Source organism: Suricata suricatta, chromosome 17 (genome assembly GCF_006229205.1).
Source record: "Suricata suricatta isolate VVHF042 chromosome 17, meerkat_22Aug2017_6uvM2_HiC, whole genome shotgun sequence".
NCBI lineage: Eukaryota > Metazoa > Chordata > Mammalia > Carnivora > Herpestidae > Suricata > Suricata suricatta.
The window spans coordinates 58,184,522-58,199,680 of NC_043716.1; the positions used below are offsets into that span (position 1 = coordinate 58,184,522).

The 15,159-nt window shown below is 58.2% G+C and overlaps 1 protein-coding gene across 4 annotated transcripts in view; it reads right to left on the minus strand.

Moving 5' to 3' along the window:
• Positions 1–15,159, minus strand: part of TBCD (tubulin folding cofactor D) — a 149,575-nt gene that overhangs the window by 23,874 nt on the left and 110,542 nt on the right. For all 4 annotated transcript variants that reach the window (XM_029928649.1, XM_029928652.1, XM_029928650.1 and 1 more), the window contains exons 17-22: positions 14,511–14,591; positions 12,833–12,906; positions 11,206–11,323; positions 10,145–10,205; positions 8,930–8,952; positions 4,712–4,743 (exon numbers count right to left, since the gene is read on the minus strand). In XM_029928649.1, the coding sequence (XP_029784509.1) occupies positions 4,712–4,743; positions 8,930–8,952; positions 10,145–10,205; positions 11,206–11,323; positions 12,833–12,906; positions 14,511–14,591 (389 nt within the window). The remainder of the gene's footprint in view (positions 1–4,711; positions 4,744–8,929; positions 8,953–10,144; positions 10,206–11,205; positions 11,324–12,832; positions 12,907–14,510; positions 14,592–15,159) is intronic.

The following is a 15,159-nucleotide window of genomic DNA, read 5'->3' on the forward strand; positions in this document are numbered from 1 at the left end:
ATCCAGAACTACCCAAGCTCTAGAAAACGACGTTATTAGACATCGATTCTAAATGCTTATTTTGTTCAGGAGCACAGGGGCGGCTCAGTATGATAAGCGTTCAACTTGGGCTCAGGTCATGAGCTAGTGGTTCTGGAGTGGGAGCCCTGTGTCAGGCTCTGTCAGCAGGGAGCCTGTTTGAGATTCTCTCGCTCGCTCTCCTCTGCTCTTCTCTCAAAATAAATAAACTTAAAGAAAAATGTTCAAAAAGGTAAATTATTAAAAACTAATGAGATAGAAGTTATTAAGAAATAAATTCTGAAACACAAAAACACAAGAACTTAAAATCCGATGGGTGAGGGTAATAGACACAGCTGAAGAGAGCATGCACAACATGGAATATGGGGCAAAAAACCATGAAAAGGACAGCAAACGGAGAGACGGACAAGACGTGGAGAGAGGAGAAGCAGGTCGGCCGTGCGAGCCTAGAGCCTCAGGAGCAGGGAAGCAAAATGTTAAGACAGGAGGGCTGAGTTTTTTCAAAAGTGACCCAAACAAGCCACTGGCACTGCAGATTATCGGGACCCATTAGCCCCGTTCTAGGTCTGCTGTGTGAGCCACGAAAACCAGACACGAAGACACAACCTCAAAGAGGCCAGAGAAGCAGAGTAAAGTAACAGATTGCCTCCGAGTGCAGGTAACTTCCTCCCAAAACGGGGAAACCTGCAGGAGCGATACAGTGTTGTCTTTAAAGTGCAGATAAATACACGCACACTTAATGCTGAACGTCACTTCTGCGGCCAGCAAGAGCAGCCTTTAGGAATGAAGGCAGAAAGACATTCTCAGACAGATCAGTCTACTGCCAGCAGACACACACCGTGGAGACCACTGAAGAGCGAGGAAAAGGGTCCCCTTGGAAGTTCAGAAGCACAGAAAGGAATAAAGAGATTTTTGTAAAGGCAGGTATGAGGCTACGTTTAAATGAATTTTAGCTAGAACAAACACTACCGTCTTGTGTACGGAACTGGGAGACGCTCCGAGAGCAGCACGTGCCAGGAAGCCAGCGGCCGGTCCTCGCCGCCCCCCCCCCCCCCCCCCCCCCCCCCCCCCCCCCCCCCCCCCCCCCCCCCCCCCCCCCCCCCCCCCCCCCCCCCCCCCCCCCCCCCCGCCGCAGCAGGCAAATCAGTAATGCATGCTCAAGACAAGACTAGGGCCTGGGGGGCTCAGTCGGTTAAGCGTCCGACTTCGGCTCAAGTCATGATCTCGTCATTCGTGAGTTGGAGCCCCGCATCGAGCTCTGTGCTAGCAGCTCAGAACCTGCTTAGGATTCTCAGTCTCTCTCTCAAAAATAAACATTTTTTAAAAAAGAAAAGAATAAGAAAATGCCAGGGCTCACTTCCTTCTGGTGACTAAGTCACAATCTTCTGCATGCCTTGGCCAACCTCATCTTCTCCGTCCTGTGCTGCCCAAACAGACTGGGGCCAGCGGCCCTCCGAAAGCAGCAGCGCCCCGCAAGGTGCACCCCTTCTAGGCAGCTTCCCGGCACAGACAGCAGGGGGAGGCAGGAGAGCAGGATGGAGGGCTCCCCCGACTCAGCCCCCACAACGGACCACAAAGCACAGCTATCCCCCAAGCAAAACCCTTGAGACTCTGGGGCGGCATAAAAACACCAAAATAGCAGTAGGGTTGGTTTTGTTTTTTCATCTTTGGACAAAACAAAGCAGCTTTTCTATGCGGTAATTACTCTGGCACAGGGGAGCCGTGGTGCCGAAGACGCAGGAGGATGCCGGGGACGGCCACCGCTCAGGTCTCCCCGTCCCACCACCGGGACACAACTGAGCTGAGCAGGGACGCTCTGCTCCCCTGTCATGGCCGGGCCGACCTGGGGAGGCAGCCCAAAGCCACAAGCTGCCCCGGGTGCGGACTCCGGGGTGCACCTCCCCAGCAAGTGAGGAAGGGCCTCAGAGCCCCTGTCTCCTGCCTTGAAAAGACACTTCTCCTGAGCTCCTGACAGTGGTTTGCTGACAACAGCATGGGTGCGCATCCCCGTGCGCATCCAGCAGCTGCTGTGGCAAAGCTGGAGCAACCGACCCACTGGCACGGGAAGCTAGGATCCCAACAGGATCCCAATTCCACAAGACAAAGCTCTCGGAAGAATCCCAACCGCCAGTTGCTAGATCACAAACGGCCTTTCCGGCCTCTCCTTTCTCTCTGCAGCCTTGATGCCGGGACACGGGCTGCCCCCGGAGCCGCCCCGGCTGCGAGCTGGGCGCACCCGCACGGCGCCACACACGCCCCGAAGCCCGCCCGGACAGCCTGCACCGGTCGTGAGCTGCGGGGGGCGTGCAGGGGGGTCTTAACGGCTCCGCACCCGAGGGCCCCGACCAGGTCCTCATCCAAGCGCCGCAGGCTCGCCTTGGTCCAAGGGCAGCCTCTCAGCCGTCCCACGTGTGGGCTCGCAGAAACGACCTCTGGTGTCTGGAGGTGGTGCACAGGAACGTGGGTGCTGACACGGAGAGGCGCCCCACAGGCTGTGCCAGGGGACCAGGACGGACACAGGTCAGCCAAGGGCTGAAGGGTCGTGAGCATCTCCTTGGGCTCGACCATGTGGACCTCCCCAAGTGTGTGCACATGAGGCGATGAGGCCCCTGGGGGCTGTGTCCCCTGGGGGCTGCAGTCCGTTGCGGACACAGCCCGCCGGGGCCCTGGGACCAGCCATCTCCATCAGGAAGAGTCCTAGGAACTGAAATCAGGTTTCCTCACGTCGCTTTGTGGAGCTGTCTACGACGCCGGTGCATCCTTCCGTACTTCCGTAAAGAAAACACCGAAACCAAAACAACTTACTTGGAAGAAGCCTTGTAACGAATGGCTGGGGGTCTGAGGTCCTCGCCAGCCTCATCTGGGGGGAGTCTGGGGTGACACTTTCACTCGGATTTGCAGGGAACTTGGTTTAGCTCTGCTGCCACCGCCGCCTGTCCAACCCCCCCTCCCCCATGTCAGCTTGTTTCCTCAGCAAGTGGCTGCATTTCCCTCTCACGGACCAGCACCAACTCTGCACGGAGGTTTACTCTGGTTTCCTCGACTACCGTCAGCACCTCCGTACACAGCTCCTCCGCCTCATGCGATGCACATCCCCCCGGGACACGCGTGCCCAGTGGGGTTGCCTGTACCTCTGAGCACAGCTGAGCTGCAGTGGTACAAGGGCACGGGCAAGTGTTGATGATGCTGCTTTCCAAACTGCCCCCAGGACCCTGTGCAGGAAGGCCAACTGCTGTGCGGTATGGTCTGACTTAGATGTGGGCAATGCTGGGGACACCGCCCCTGCCAGGCCACTATACCAGGGAAACTCAAGAACTCCACCGTGACCAGCCACGGCCCCGAGGTCCTGCCCACACCCCCTCACTGTGCCCTTTGCTCCCCAGGGCCTACGACTCCCATCCCGCCCAGGCCCTGCCCCACACACTTCCTGCCCACGGCCCAGAGGTACTGCCTCATCCTCCAGGAGCCCAGCACACGTCACCTGGTGGCTGCAGGGCACCCCCCGTGGCCCCCCCACACTGGGCAGGGCTGTCCCCTTCTCTAGGGCAGCACTTGCCACAGGGCCCGTCCTGGGACACCAGTCCTGCACCAAGGCCCCTCGGCCACCAGGGGCGCCTCTGGAGGTCAGCTCTGAAGCCGCTGAGATCGGAGTACAGGGTGTCCAGGAAGCTCAGCCAGACGCCCTCTGCAGCCATGCAAGGGTGTGCACCTGATCACTGCTCCTTAAAGAAACGAAGGATCCTGAACAAGGACTGAAGCACACGCAAAAAACCAGCAGTGCTTTGTGAGAAGAGGATTTGGGGCGAGTGAGAGCAGTGAGGCATGCAGCACACCCTTCCTGGCAGGCACGGACTGCCCCACGGGGGCAGGGGGACAGGGACAGTCATGGGACACCAACCAGGTGGGGCAGGGCACATAGGAGGAAGTTCACGAAAGGAATGGTGAGAGCCAGTGCAACGGATTGTTTCAGAAGCAAGGGGACAAGAGTTCCAGGAAGGAACGGAGCACCCACCCTGCAGGGTCAGGCCAGGGTGCTATGCAGACACAAAGGAGCCTGGTGGGATAGGGCAGCCGTGGGAGGGGAGACTGGCAGTGCCGCCCAGCCCCCCATGTGCCAAGAGTCCCCCCAGTGCTCACCCCACCCGGGCCTGCCCTCAGAGCCTACTGGCCCTCCTCCCTTCTCCCCTCCCTGGTGAGGGGATCCCCTGCACCCAGACCCCAGCCACACGCAGCCAGGCACCTGACAAACACAACGACTACCAGACAGTCAGAGGAGCCCTGGGGTTTCCGGCGGCTTTAGCTGGGGCTCCAGGAAAGCTAGGCACCTGCACCCATTCCCAGCGAAGTAAACAGAATGTGAAACGCCATTCTTTGTCATAGCGATACAGAAATAGTGTTCTGAGGGGGGAAAGACAGCAACGCCAGCACGCAGTCCTACCGTCACTATCCCTTTTGTGAAAGACAAATCACACCTCAGCCCACCCCAGCCCAGCCCCGCCCAAAACACATCAGAGCACAGGAGCAGGAGCTGCGGTGGACCCAGGACTGCAGCGTGCGGCCAGGCACACCACAGCCGCATTCTGACCCGGAGAACCACCGGGCCACTCGGTACCACAAAGAACAGGCAGCACCGGACAGTGTGAGCAAGCGCCCTCTGGACGTAGTCATGCACGAGCCCAGGGCTCAGACCTACCTGCTTGCCTCATCAGTTCTCCTCCGAGACCCCTGAAAAGCAGCGAAAACAGTCAGAGTTAACGTCTTTATCACACAGAACGTGAAACCTCCTCTCTAAGTGACAGGTGGGGCCCTGGGCTGCAAACACCGGTAAGAGGCTGCCCGGCCACCTTTGTTCCTGCTGCTGAACAGCTTTCGCAGCAAGCAATGGAAAATGTGCCATAGCCATCCTCCAGATGGGGTCATTCTGATTCTTGGGTTCCACTGGGCACTATAACCCTCACAACCAGTAACCACACTGTACGGTCACACAGAACAAGCTCCAAACAGTGCTCAACGCTTACTCTGTGAAAGCAGCGACACCAGGAAGTGCCCAGCATCCAGTCCAAGGAAGCCACACTGATATTCCTCAGGAAGAAAAGCAGGGAGACGCAGCACTGCCCGTTCCGGACACCTAACCCTTGACGCCGACCACAGGAAAGTGGTGGAAGTGAACATAGGATCACGCCACGAGGAGACCGTGGTCAGTTTAGGAGACTCCAGCTTCTGTCCCAGACAGAGGAATAATACCCCCCTCCCCCCCACCTTCAACAACTAGGCAACTGGATGACCTCTAGGGAAGGAAGGCTCAGACACAGAACTGAGTCTGGGGGGAGGGAAGCAGGCACAGCCAATGGCGGTCCCAGATTCAGGGTTACAGCCAAGCCAAGGAGGCTCCCGTCAGTGAAGTTGAGGAGATGGAGGCAGAGGGTGGGGAGGCCCAGAGCCCTGCTGGGGTGTCCTCAAGCTTATGGGGGCTGGGGGTCATGAGCCACACGTGCAAGAAAAGGAACCACCTGAGCCCAAGAGGAAAGAAATGCTTGTAAGAAGGCAGGACACTCACGGGAGCCCACACGGCAGGAGGAGCCCTGGCAGCAGGAGGGGCAGAACCTGGTTGTGCACAAGGCATGTCTGTGAGCTGGTTCTGGACCCACCAAAGGCCCTTCAGTGCCAGCTGGAAAGGAGCCAAATAATGGTGACCAGTTACAGACCCAGCAGAAGGCAGTGGCCAGCAGCTGCACCCTGGCCCCAGCGACAAAAACCTCACACCACTGGCATCCACCCAAGAATCAGTTAGAAAACACAACCCACAAGCACCAGGAAGGACTCAGTAGCGCACGAGGCCGTTACAGCAGCTCCCGGGGTCGCGTGTGCCGCGGAAGCAGAGGGAGACACAAGCTCAAGGAGGGGACTGAAGGCATAAAAGAGACACAAATGGAAACTCAGAAGATAAAAAACCCAAACCTGAGAAGAACTGCACCCAACACCATCAATGGGGTAGAGACAAAAACCAAAAAAAAATTTTGAGAAAGATTTAAAAAGATCTTGCTACAAAGAAATGCTCAGAGAGTAAGGGGACCTTGTTAAGATGACAGCATTCCGCTCAAACACGCTCCCACAGGCCGAGTCTGGGACAAGCTGGGCGGAGAACAAACGCGATGCCCGTGAGTTTGGGCACACTGGCGAGAGCGTGGGTGCCAGCAGATCGACAGCGGCCTGGGGGCGAGAAGGGAAAGCCGGTTTCCACGCAAAGCCCAGACAACAAGCGTGGGAACAACAGTGGGTCAGACAGGCAGGCTCTGGCGAGTCCTCGTGTGACTGACTCGGGCGGGGGGCGGGCCTAGAAAACGGGGCTTCACGTGTCATGAAACTGCCCGCCCCAGCTCCTTCATCAGCGGTGTGTGCCCCTCACTGGCACACCGACCTTCTGGAGGTCTCCCCTGAACCCAGACAGATCGGCGTGGTGTCCCCGCTAAGGGACAACCACACTGGCAGGCCTCCTTTGTGGGCAACACCGGCGTCCTCACCAGTCACACGGTGCGTGTGCCAGGCCCGGCCACAAGGGAACAACCTGCGAGCCCACCATGTGGAACAGCACCCAGTGTAAGACAGGACAAAGGAAGGTGTCCTGAAAACAAAGAGAGAGAGGCTGGGCCGCGCCAGAACACAGTGCTCAGCCCCGGGGGCGGTCACCACCTGCACACCCCACACACGCTCACATCTTCCAGTCGAGTTCAAGCCTCGGCAGGAACCCTCAGGCCCAGGTGTGACACAGGGCAGGGCGACCTCACCTCTGTGGTCACCGGCCGGGGCCTCTGCCGAGGCGTGTGCGTGAGTCACACACAGTGAATAAACACTGCAGGACACACAGGCCTCTCCCGCCCAGGGAGCTGCTGTGGCAGCAGGAGGCCATGCACTTTGTCTCTGTGCACTGACCTCACTGAAGGGTATAATCTATTCTTGAGACTTATCACTAAAAACGAAACTTAAAACAAATTCAAAAAGATTTGAAACAAAGCGAACAGACACCATCATCAGCTGCCGGCTACCCGGCAGAGCTGCACCCCGCACTCCGCATTCCCTCGCCCTGCGGCATCGGCCCGAGCACTGCGGCCTCGCCTTCCAGGGCTCAAGCACGCACTGGCAAGAACTGGGCACGCTCTCTACTCGTCCTTTTTCCTGTTAGAACAGGTGGAGAGCTGGCTGTGACCGGCACAGACAGCGGTAGTGTAAGAGTCAAGAGCCCAGTGGGAGCTGTCCAGGCGCTGACCCCTGCTCGCCAGCCATCAAGGAAAGCCTGAACCCGGAGCAGTCACGTGCACACCGGAAGACACAGCCGTGCCGCCCCCTTCCCTGGGCTCAGGCCACACCGTGCAGCTGCGGTGTGGCCAGGTACACACAGCGCTCCACCAGGTCCTGCCCGTGAGACGTGCACTAACCCGCCGAGCCCGTGAGTCACTCAGGAGGTGTGTCACCTGCAGGACAGCACTGAGATCCCACCCCAACCAGAGTGGAAGGACAGCTAAAGGGGACAACACTATGGAAGCATCCCAAGACCTCAGGTGCATCTCTCTACCAACTACGGGGCCCATGGAGCCACGAAAGTTCCCGGCGCAGACCCAGCCACGTCCCACAGCCGCTCACGGGACACGGCTGAGCCCTACTCGTGCTGATGCACTGGCTCAAGCACAGGGCTGTTTGTGGGGCGAGGGGGGTCTGTTAATGGGAACAGTCCATGGACTGTCATGGACAGAGCTGCCCAGAAAACAGGATTCTGAAAGAGAGCAGGAGCACAGAAGATCAACTTTAAATTAATTCAGAACAGGTGCCAAGCCAGCCAGGGGCAATGCCAGCCAACTGCCAGAAGGTCACCCGAGTACTTCTGAAAAAAGCTTCACACGGGAATCCCTGGAAGGGGGGCCCCCGGCCAGGGGTCAGAGCAGACCCCGCACTCTTAGGAAGAGGTGAACGCGTCAAGAACAAAGGAGAACAGTCCATGCTAACTACCCACAGGGTTATGTTAAAGAGCTACTAAGAAAAATGAAAAGGCAGGCCTCAGTCTGGGAGAAAACTCTGGGACATAAAGAGCTCATATCTAGAACAGTAGACTGCTGACAGCTCAGGGAGCAAACACATCATGAAAACCTTTTAACAAGCAAAAGATTCGAATAGTCAGTTTACAGAAGAGGACAGAAGACAAGCAGGAGAAGGTGCCACAGTCACCAGGCCACAGGGATACGTGACCCTCGGGGGGCGGGGGCTCCTGACCGCTGCTGCTGGAGGCCCAGGGGCACAGCCCTTTGGACGAGTCTGTCGGGGCCTTAAAGACACACCCGTGCGGGCCGGCCCAGGAACACCTCCCAGGTATGTGCCCACGAAAGGTGGGAACACACTTCTACTCGAGGACCCGAGCGCCAACGTTCACAGCAGGTTTCTCCCAAGTAGAACAGCTGCACCAGCCCAAATGCCCACACCGGGCGGACAGATAATCACAGCAAGCATGTGTGCACCACCAAGCCGCATACAGTGACACACCTCGGCACACGCCTCAACACCGTCAACTCTCTGCAACTTCACGCTACGTGAAGGAAGCCAGACCTTCAAGCAAGGACGTCACAGTGAGACCCCATCTGCACAGACAGGGGGACGGACGGGACCGGCCTGCGGCTCAGCTTTACGGCTGCGGCCCCGTGGCAGCCACAGCGACCCGCGCCCACAGAACCACACTTTTCTTTACAGGACACGGAAACCTCACCAAAGCTTACGAACACCAGCCACATCCTGTGATTGTGACACCCTTCAAATCAAGTAAACACAGGACAGGCACCAGCAGGAGCCCCAGGCCACCCCAACCTTTACTGATGAGAGATCTTTCCTGAGACACGGAACGGGAGAACGCAGGGTTTGTGAAGCTTACCTGTACAACTGACGCTCGTAAAGCTGAAAGAAGAAGTGAGAGTTAGGTATTTAAATTGACGGATTCTTAAAACACCGCAGCAGACACACAACGTCCCTGAGCTCGAGGGGACGGGAAGGACGGGGACATGCAGCACACATTTCTCAGGCTGCTGTCCCGGAGAGCTGACCAGGGTCCTGAGCACGGAGCCCACTCTACTCCCAGCGAGCACCTCGTGGCAGCCCGCTTTCCTGTGTCCCCCTCGTGTAGAAGGGGAAACTGAGGCACAGAGAGCCACCCCACTTGCACCGTCACGCTGGCACCAGGACGAAACGGAGCCTGGCAAACGCCGTCTCCATTTCCCACAAAAACTCAGGGGAGCAGGCTCTACGGTCTCCTGCACTTGCGGACAGCGGGCCCTGGCTCAGTGGCCCTGAGGCTCCACGCCGCAGCCCTCCCAGCACTGCCTCGCAGTACCGCACCGCCCCAGACAGACTGAATGCATTCGCCAAAGTCATAAAGCCAATGGCATACACAGGAGGATCTGATATCAAGATGGTGTGTCGTCCTATAAAGAGACAACCCAGAATGAAGACAAAACTCCATCCGAACAACTAACGCTACCCCTTGGCGTCCTCGTGGGGGATCTGGGTGTCACCCGGTAGGCCTTCGTTCACACGTTACCTCCTTAGAATCACAGAGCCTAGAAGATTTCAAAGTCTCACAAAATCGACACACCTTCCCCAGAGACGTGCACGCACAGATGCTGGGAGGGATTTCAGACTCGGGTCCCAGTGTGGGGACGCAGCTGGGAATCAAAGCCTTCCTGCTTACTCAGTGTGGCGTCTCCGGGAAGGTGTGGAACGTGCCTGAGTGGCTAGGCTCCCAGGGAACAGGTGCAGACAGGAGAGGCCGTGTCACCTGCACTGGCCTAATTAGTGGCCTCCTGGGCCGCCCAAGGTGCTGACCATGCAGGAGGAGAGCGCGTGCGTGCGCCCCCAGGAGGCCCCTCCCACCCCAGATGAACCCCCAGGTGCTGGCCACCAGGGAGTCCAAAGGAAGAGAGCTGCTTCCAACAATGGGCCCCAGGACTGGTCCTCAGCAGGACCATCCCAGTCATCAGCCTGCGGCTTCAAACACGGCTGAGGAGGGCGGCGGGAGCTCGAAAGGGCAGCAGACGCTTGCAGGCGCCAGGAACCCTGGAGAAACAGACCCTCCGGTGAGCTGCACACGGACCTGCTGGTGAATGTGCTTCAGGCCGTCCACCGCCGCGTCGCCCAGGTAGTCTGTGACAGGCCTGCACGGGTTCAAACACAACAGCTGAGGCCCTGAGCATAACAAGCGCGAGGGCAGCCCGGGGCTTAGCAAGGCCTGTGTCCCGGTCAGGTACCTCCACCGGCTCCCCAGACAGCTGCGCTGGTCTCTCTGGCCTGCCCTGGTGGACACCCCACCCATGCTGTCATGCCCCGTGTATCCCCCCTGCTGGGGCAGGGCTCTGGCTTGCACCTGCTCTCTGCCCGACCACAGAGAGCACTGCCAGAGACCCCGAGTCCTCAGCCTGGCCCCCAGGTGCCATCTCACCCCCACGCGGAGTCATGAAGGCTGCGGGACACTGTGCATCCGAGCCGTGGCGCGCAGTGGGCTGGATGGAACCAAAGCCCGTGCTGGCCGCCAGCACCTGCCTCACCTGCCCTCGGGGAGTCAGGCAGGGCTATCCGACGGGACCAAGCAGGGCCCCTCACTGCAGCCCAGGAACCGGGCTGTGGACATTGCAGTGTGTTGTGTTGTGAGTTTCTCCTTTTGTTGAAGAAGAAGTAGAAATCCAAGAAGCAGCCCTACAAGCTCACGAAGTATGGTGTGCGTGGCGAGGCCCCGCTGACCGACCCCACACGCTCTCCCATTCCCTGCTAGGACCCTGCCAGCTGGAGTCGGTCTCGGGGAGATGTTCACATTTACACTCTCTGGTATTTTAAATGATGAAAGTGACGGTGAGCAGAGAACACCAAACACATGAGCTACCGAGTGCCGTCTCTGACAGCACATCTGCTCCTGTAACCTAACTCGATACCCCTGGAGAGAGGAGGCGGCAAAGGAAACAGCTACTTAACAGCCAGATGCTCACTGGCTGCTGCTGAAGAGAGACAGCTCGCCGGGGAGAGGACACTAACAGACTTGGGTCAGACAAAACACGGGAGCCTGAAGACTCTGTGACCCCGTCACAAATAAATACACGTGAAGGTAGATGGGCTCCCGGCTCAAGACCACAGTGGCTCCTGGGACCTCAGGGCTTCCCCTACCTGTCCTCCTGTGCCGCCAGTCTGTCCAGGCCTCGGGTAACCTCCGCACAGGCAAGCACAGCCCCGTGCCGTGTGGGCAGATCCAGACTCTGCGTCATCGACAGCAGGCGCGGGAGGACTGCAAAGGACAGGGGCAGGAGGACACGTGGATGAACGCACACAGGAGGATCCAAAGGGGGCACGTACCCATGGAAAGTTACCTTTGTAAGGGCCACTAGCACAACATGTCAAAGCCTCCTAGGCACCCAGAGAAGTGAGCAGGGGTGGAGTGGGAAACCTCCCAATCCCCGGGATTCCCGGGGCCCCCAGACACAGAGCAAGGACACAAGTGAGAAGGGAGAACCAGGTCCCTCCTGTGACTAAGTGGCCCGGACTGACTCTGCCTGGGCGCAGTGCGGGATGGAGGCCAAGTGGCAGGAGCCTACACTCGTGCACAACGCAACTCAGGGCGGGAGCCCTGCCTCCCCTGCCCAGAGCAAAGGAAGCCTTTGGTGCTCTGGGGACAGAAAGCAGGGAGAGTCCCAGGACCCCCACAGCCTGGTGGAGTGCAGACAAGGGGCCATGTCCACACCAGCCTGGGAAATCACGTGCCCCTGAGCCTCAGCGTCGCTGAACGTACAGACGCGCTGCTGCAAAGGCTGGAAAAGCAGATGGTACCCAAGCCAAAGGCGTCCCGCGTGGGCGCTCAGACATGGCAGCGGGCAGCGGGCAGCGGTCCGTGTTCAGGAGTTGAGGAAACCCCTCGCCCCGTTAGTGCTCTTTAACTGGGGAGAAACGACGAGGCTGGGCACCCCTTGGCTCAGGCCGTGAGGATTCTCGACTACACGTAAGTCAGAGACTCCTGACATCACGTGTAATGCACAGACCACGGAGCTGAAAGCCCTTTGGGAACTAATAGCCCAAAGCTTCATGTGACGTATCAGAGTGTGTGAGAGGCGAACAGAAGTACTGTCAGCAACTCCAAATGAAAATCCACAATGCAACCGCGAGTTACCCTGACAAATGTCAGCAGGGAAAAGTATGATTTATAGAAATCTGCGTATGGCTCCTCACACTGAAATCAGAGGTTAGTTTATTCTGGAAGATGGGTTCTTTCCTTAATGGCAATGGGTGCAGGCACTTTGGACCTGGCTGGTGTACTCTGCAGCTATGCCACCCACAGGGGCCTGAGTGCAGGCCTCTCCCAGGTCGGCAAACAGCAGGCTGTTTCCGCAGCCAGAAGCTGTCAAAAGGAGGCTCATTTTTCACTATGTTGTGAATTACTTCACAGTAAAAAAAAAAAAAAAGAAAAAAGAAAGAAAGAAAAAAAGCTACTTCAGAAATACGTGAGCTCCGTGACACCGCCCGCCCGTCCCCTGCAGTAACGGGCCCTGCACCAGGGCGCAGACGCCCTGCACGCAGCATCCGTCCTTGGAGGGGCCGTGGCGGTCACGTCTGCTCTGTCCCCCGATGAAGCGCAGCCCAGTTCCTCACTCACACGCTTCTCAGCAAGAAACACGACGCCGTTCTCAGCCCTCCAGACCTCGGTGCCCTACGGTGGCCTGTCCCCAGCTCCTACAGTGCACACCTGTGTGCGCGGGTGTGCGTGGGTGTGCATGGCACCCGCAGGGAGCCGGGGCACGCCTACCGTGAGTGGCGCTGTACTCAGGTGCTCGCTGGGCCAGGTTGTGCAGAGCCTTCGCAGACAGCTCCCTGATGACCCTGGGGGACAGGATGGGGAGAACCGTGAGTGCCTTCCTTGTGACGATTCCAGCTTCATTCAGCTCACGAAAAGAGGGGACAGACAGAATACAGGAGTGTCAACTGGCCACTTAGTCAAAACCACCAATAAAAATAAACACAAATGAGCAAATAAGACCCTGTGACTGTAACAAATGACAGAGAATTTTCCAAACGAAGGGCCTGAACCCAGGCCCGCATCGGGGCACCGCCGCCCAGCTGTGGCGGCCCTAGCGCCTGGCCGTCCACATTTCATTAAAGACTGAAAGTGACTTTAATGGCAGCCCCACAGGGTCCTGAAAGCCTTGCTCCAAACCCCTTGGAGGCAGACCACCCCCACACCCACTAATGACAAAGCAGAGAGTCGGTCACCCCCGCGACCTGGCGCAGCTCGTTCTGCCCCACGTCTTGCCCCTGAGCATCAGTGACACCACCTTCTTGCGCCAAAAAGTCCCTCTCTGTTCACTCTCAAGCCGCTTCACCCTCTCACTGAAAGCCGAAATGAGCGTCCCGACAACAGCTCGGGAGTTTAGTCCAAAACCACAGGTGACACATTTGCAATTCTGGTTTTAAACGCCCTATGGACTAATAGGCCAATTAACTAACATCTCGCAGGTTCGGGGCACAGGATTTGTGCTCTTCATTACGAGGGGTGTTGTGGCTACGTCTCAAGTGTCAGAAATCCACACAACTCAGGAAGGTCACCTGCCAGGGACCCAGGAGCGAGGCCGCACCTCCTCGAGCGGCTCACAGAGGCACCGGCTCCGGGGGACAGCCCCGCCTCACTGTGCGAGGGGCGGACACCAGGGCCACTTTGCCAGCCGTGGCCGTGGCCCCCAAGGCGGAGGCTGGACCGTGTTCCCCAGCAGATCAGAATGAGCTTTCTGCAAGTCACGCCCACCCTAAAAGTGGGGCTCCGGACGCACAACCGAGGCGCTGCTTACACCACAGGCGCGTGCGTCCTTGGATCTAGGCTGGGCACCGGCGGCCACACCAGGCTTTCCTGCAACACATCGGTCTCCTCTCCCCGGAGGAGGAGCGGCCGCGGGGTGCATGGCGGCCCCTCTGTTTTCCGGACAGCACTGGGAGCCCTCCCTCCAAAGAGACAGTTACCTGCCTGTGCAGTGCTAAGACACCTAGAAACTGCTACACAGTTAGGAAAACACTGCAGAAGCCTGCTGGCTTCCGGGAGGCAGCCGAGAAGGCCACGCAGAGCGGAGTCAGGCGCAAGGGCCTGTCGGGGAGCGCTCAGGGGAGCACGCTCCTCCCGCCCGCAGGGGCAGCCTGCCCTCCGTCACACACCCACACAGCAGCATCCCCAGGGGGGCCAGGACACCCCCGACACAAGTGACACAAGGCCTCCGGAGGGCAAACTGGAAACAGACCATGAGCCAACACATCAGGCGTGCAGACCAGAGCTCCTACCCCTTCTCAGGAGTTCTCTCACAATGCGAATCTACAACGAGAAGACATTCTCAAGGCTTACCTCAATTTAAGCTCTCCTCTGGGAAAAAATAATTCTTATTTGACAGATGATCTAATATAACGCACCACTGATTAGACAAACACAAAAACACAAAACTTACCCGTCCCAGTGGTTGATCTTCATGGACACCAGGTGGTCTATCATCGGCTGCGTGTACTCAGGGAAGCCGGCGATAAACGTGCTGAAAGGGGCGTTCAGAGGTGGTGAGGTGGGAAGCAGGCGCCCCGCACACGTGGGTGCGCAGTGGGACGGCCGCTTCAGAAACAATTTAGCAGCTTCTTATGAAGTTAAACGTACGGCAATCCCCGTGGAAGTACTTCCCCAGGAGAGACGAGGCCGCACGTCCGCAGGAAGACGTGCAGACAGGGGCTCCCAGTGACTGCGCTATCACCGCCGCACTGTCTGACCAGGAGAGCTCACAGAGCTGCACAAGAGCCGCAGGGCGGAAGGCACAGCGACAGAGGAGCAAGCTCCTAGCGCACACGTAGCGACAGTCCATCCTTCCTGACCCCACTCAGGCACCTCCTAGAGAAGGCGCCAGCCGACCGGGGACAGGCAGAGCAGCACCGGGCCAAGGCAGCTCGCCCCCCCGAGACTCGATGCAGGTGTCTGCACGGTCAGCTCTCGCGAGAACATACGCTTCGCTCAAGGACAGCAGAGGGAGGGTCAACTGTGCCTCAAAAATAAAAGTTACATCTGGTGAAAATACCACAGTAGAAGTAAAAACAATAATCTCCAAGTGGGACAGG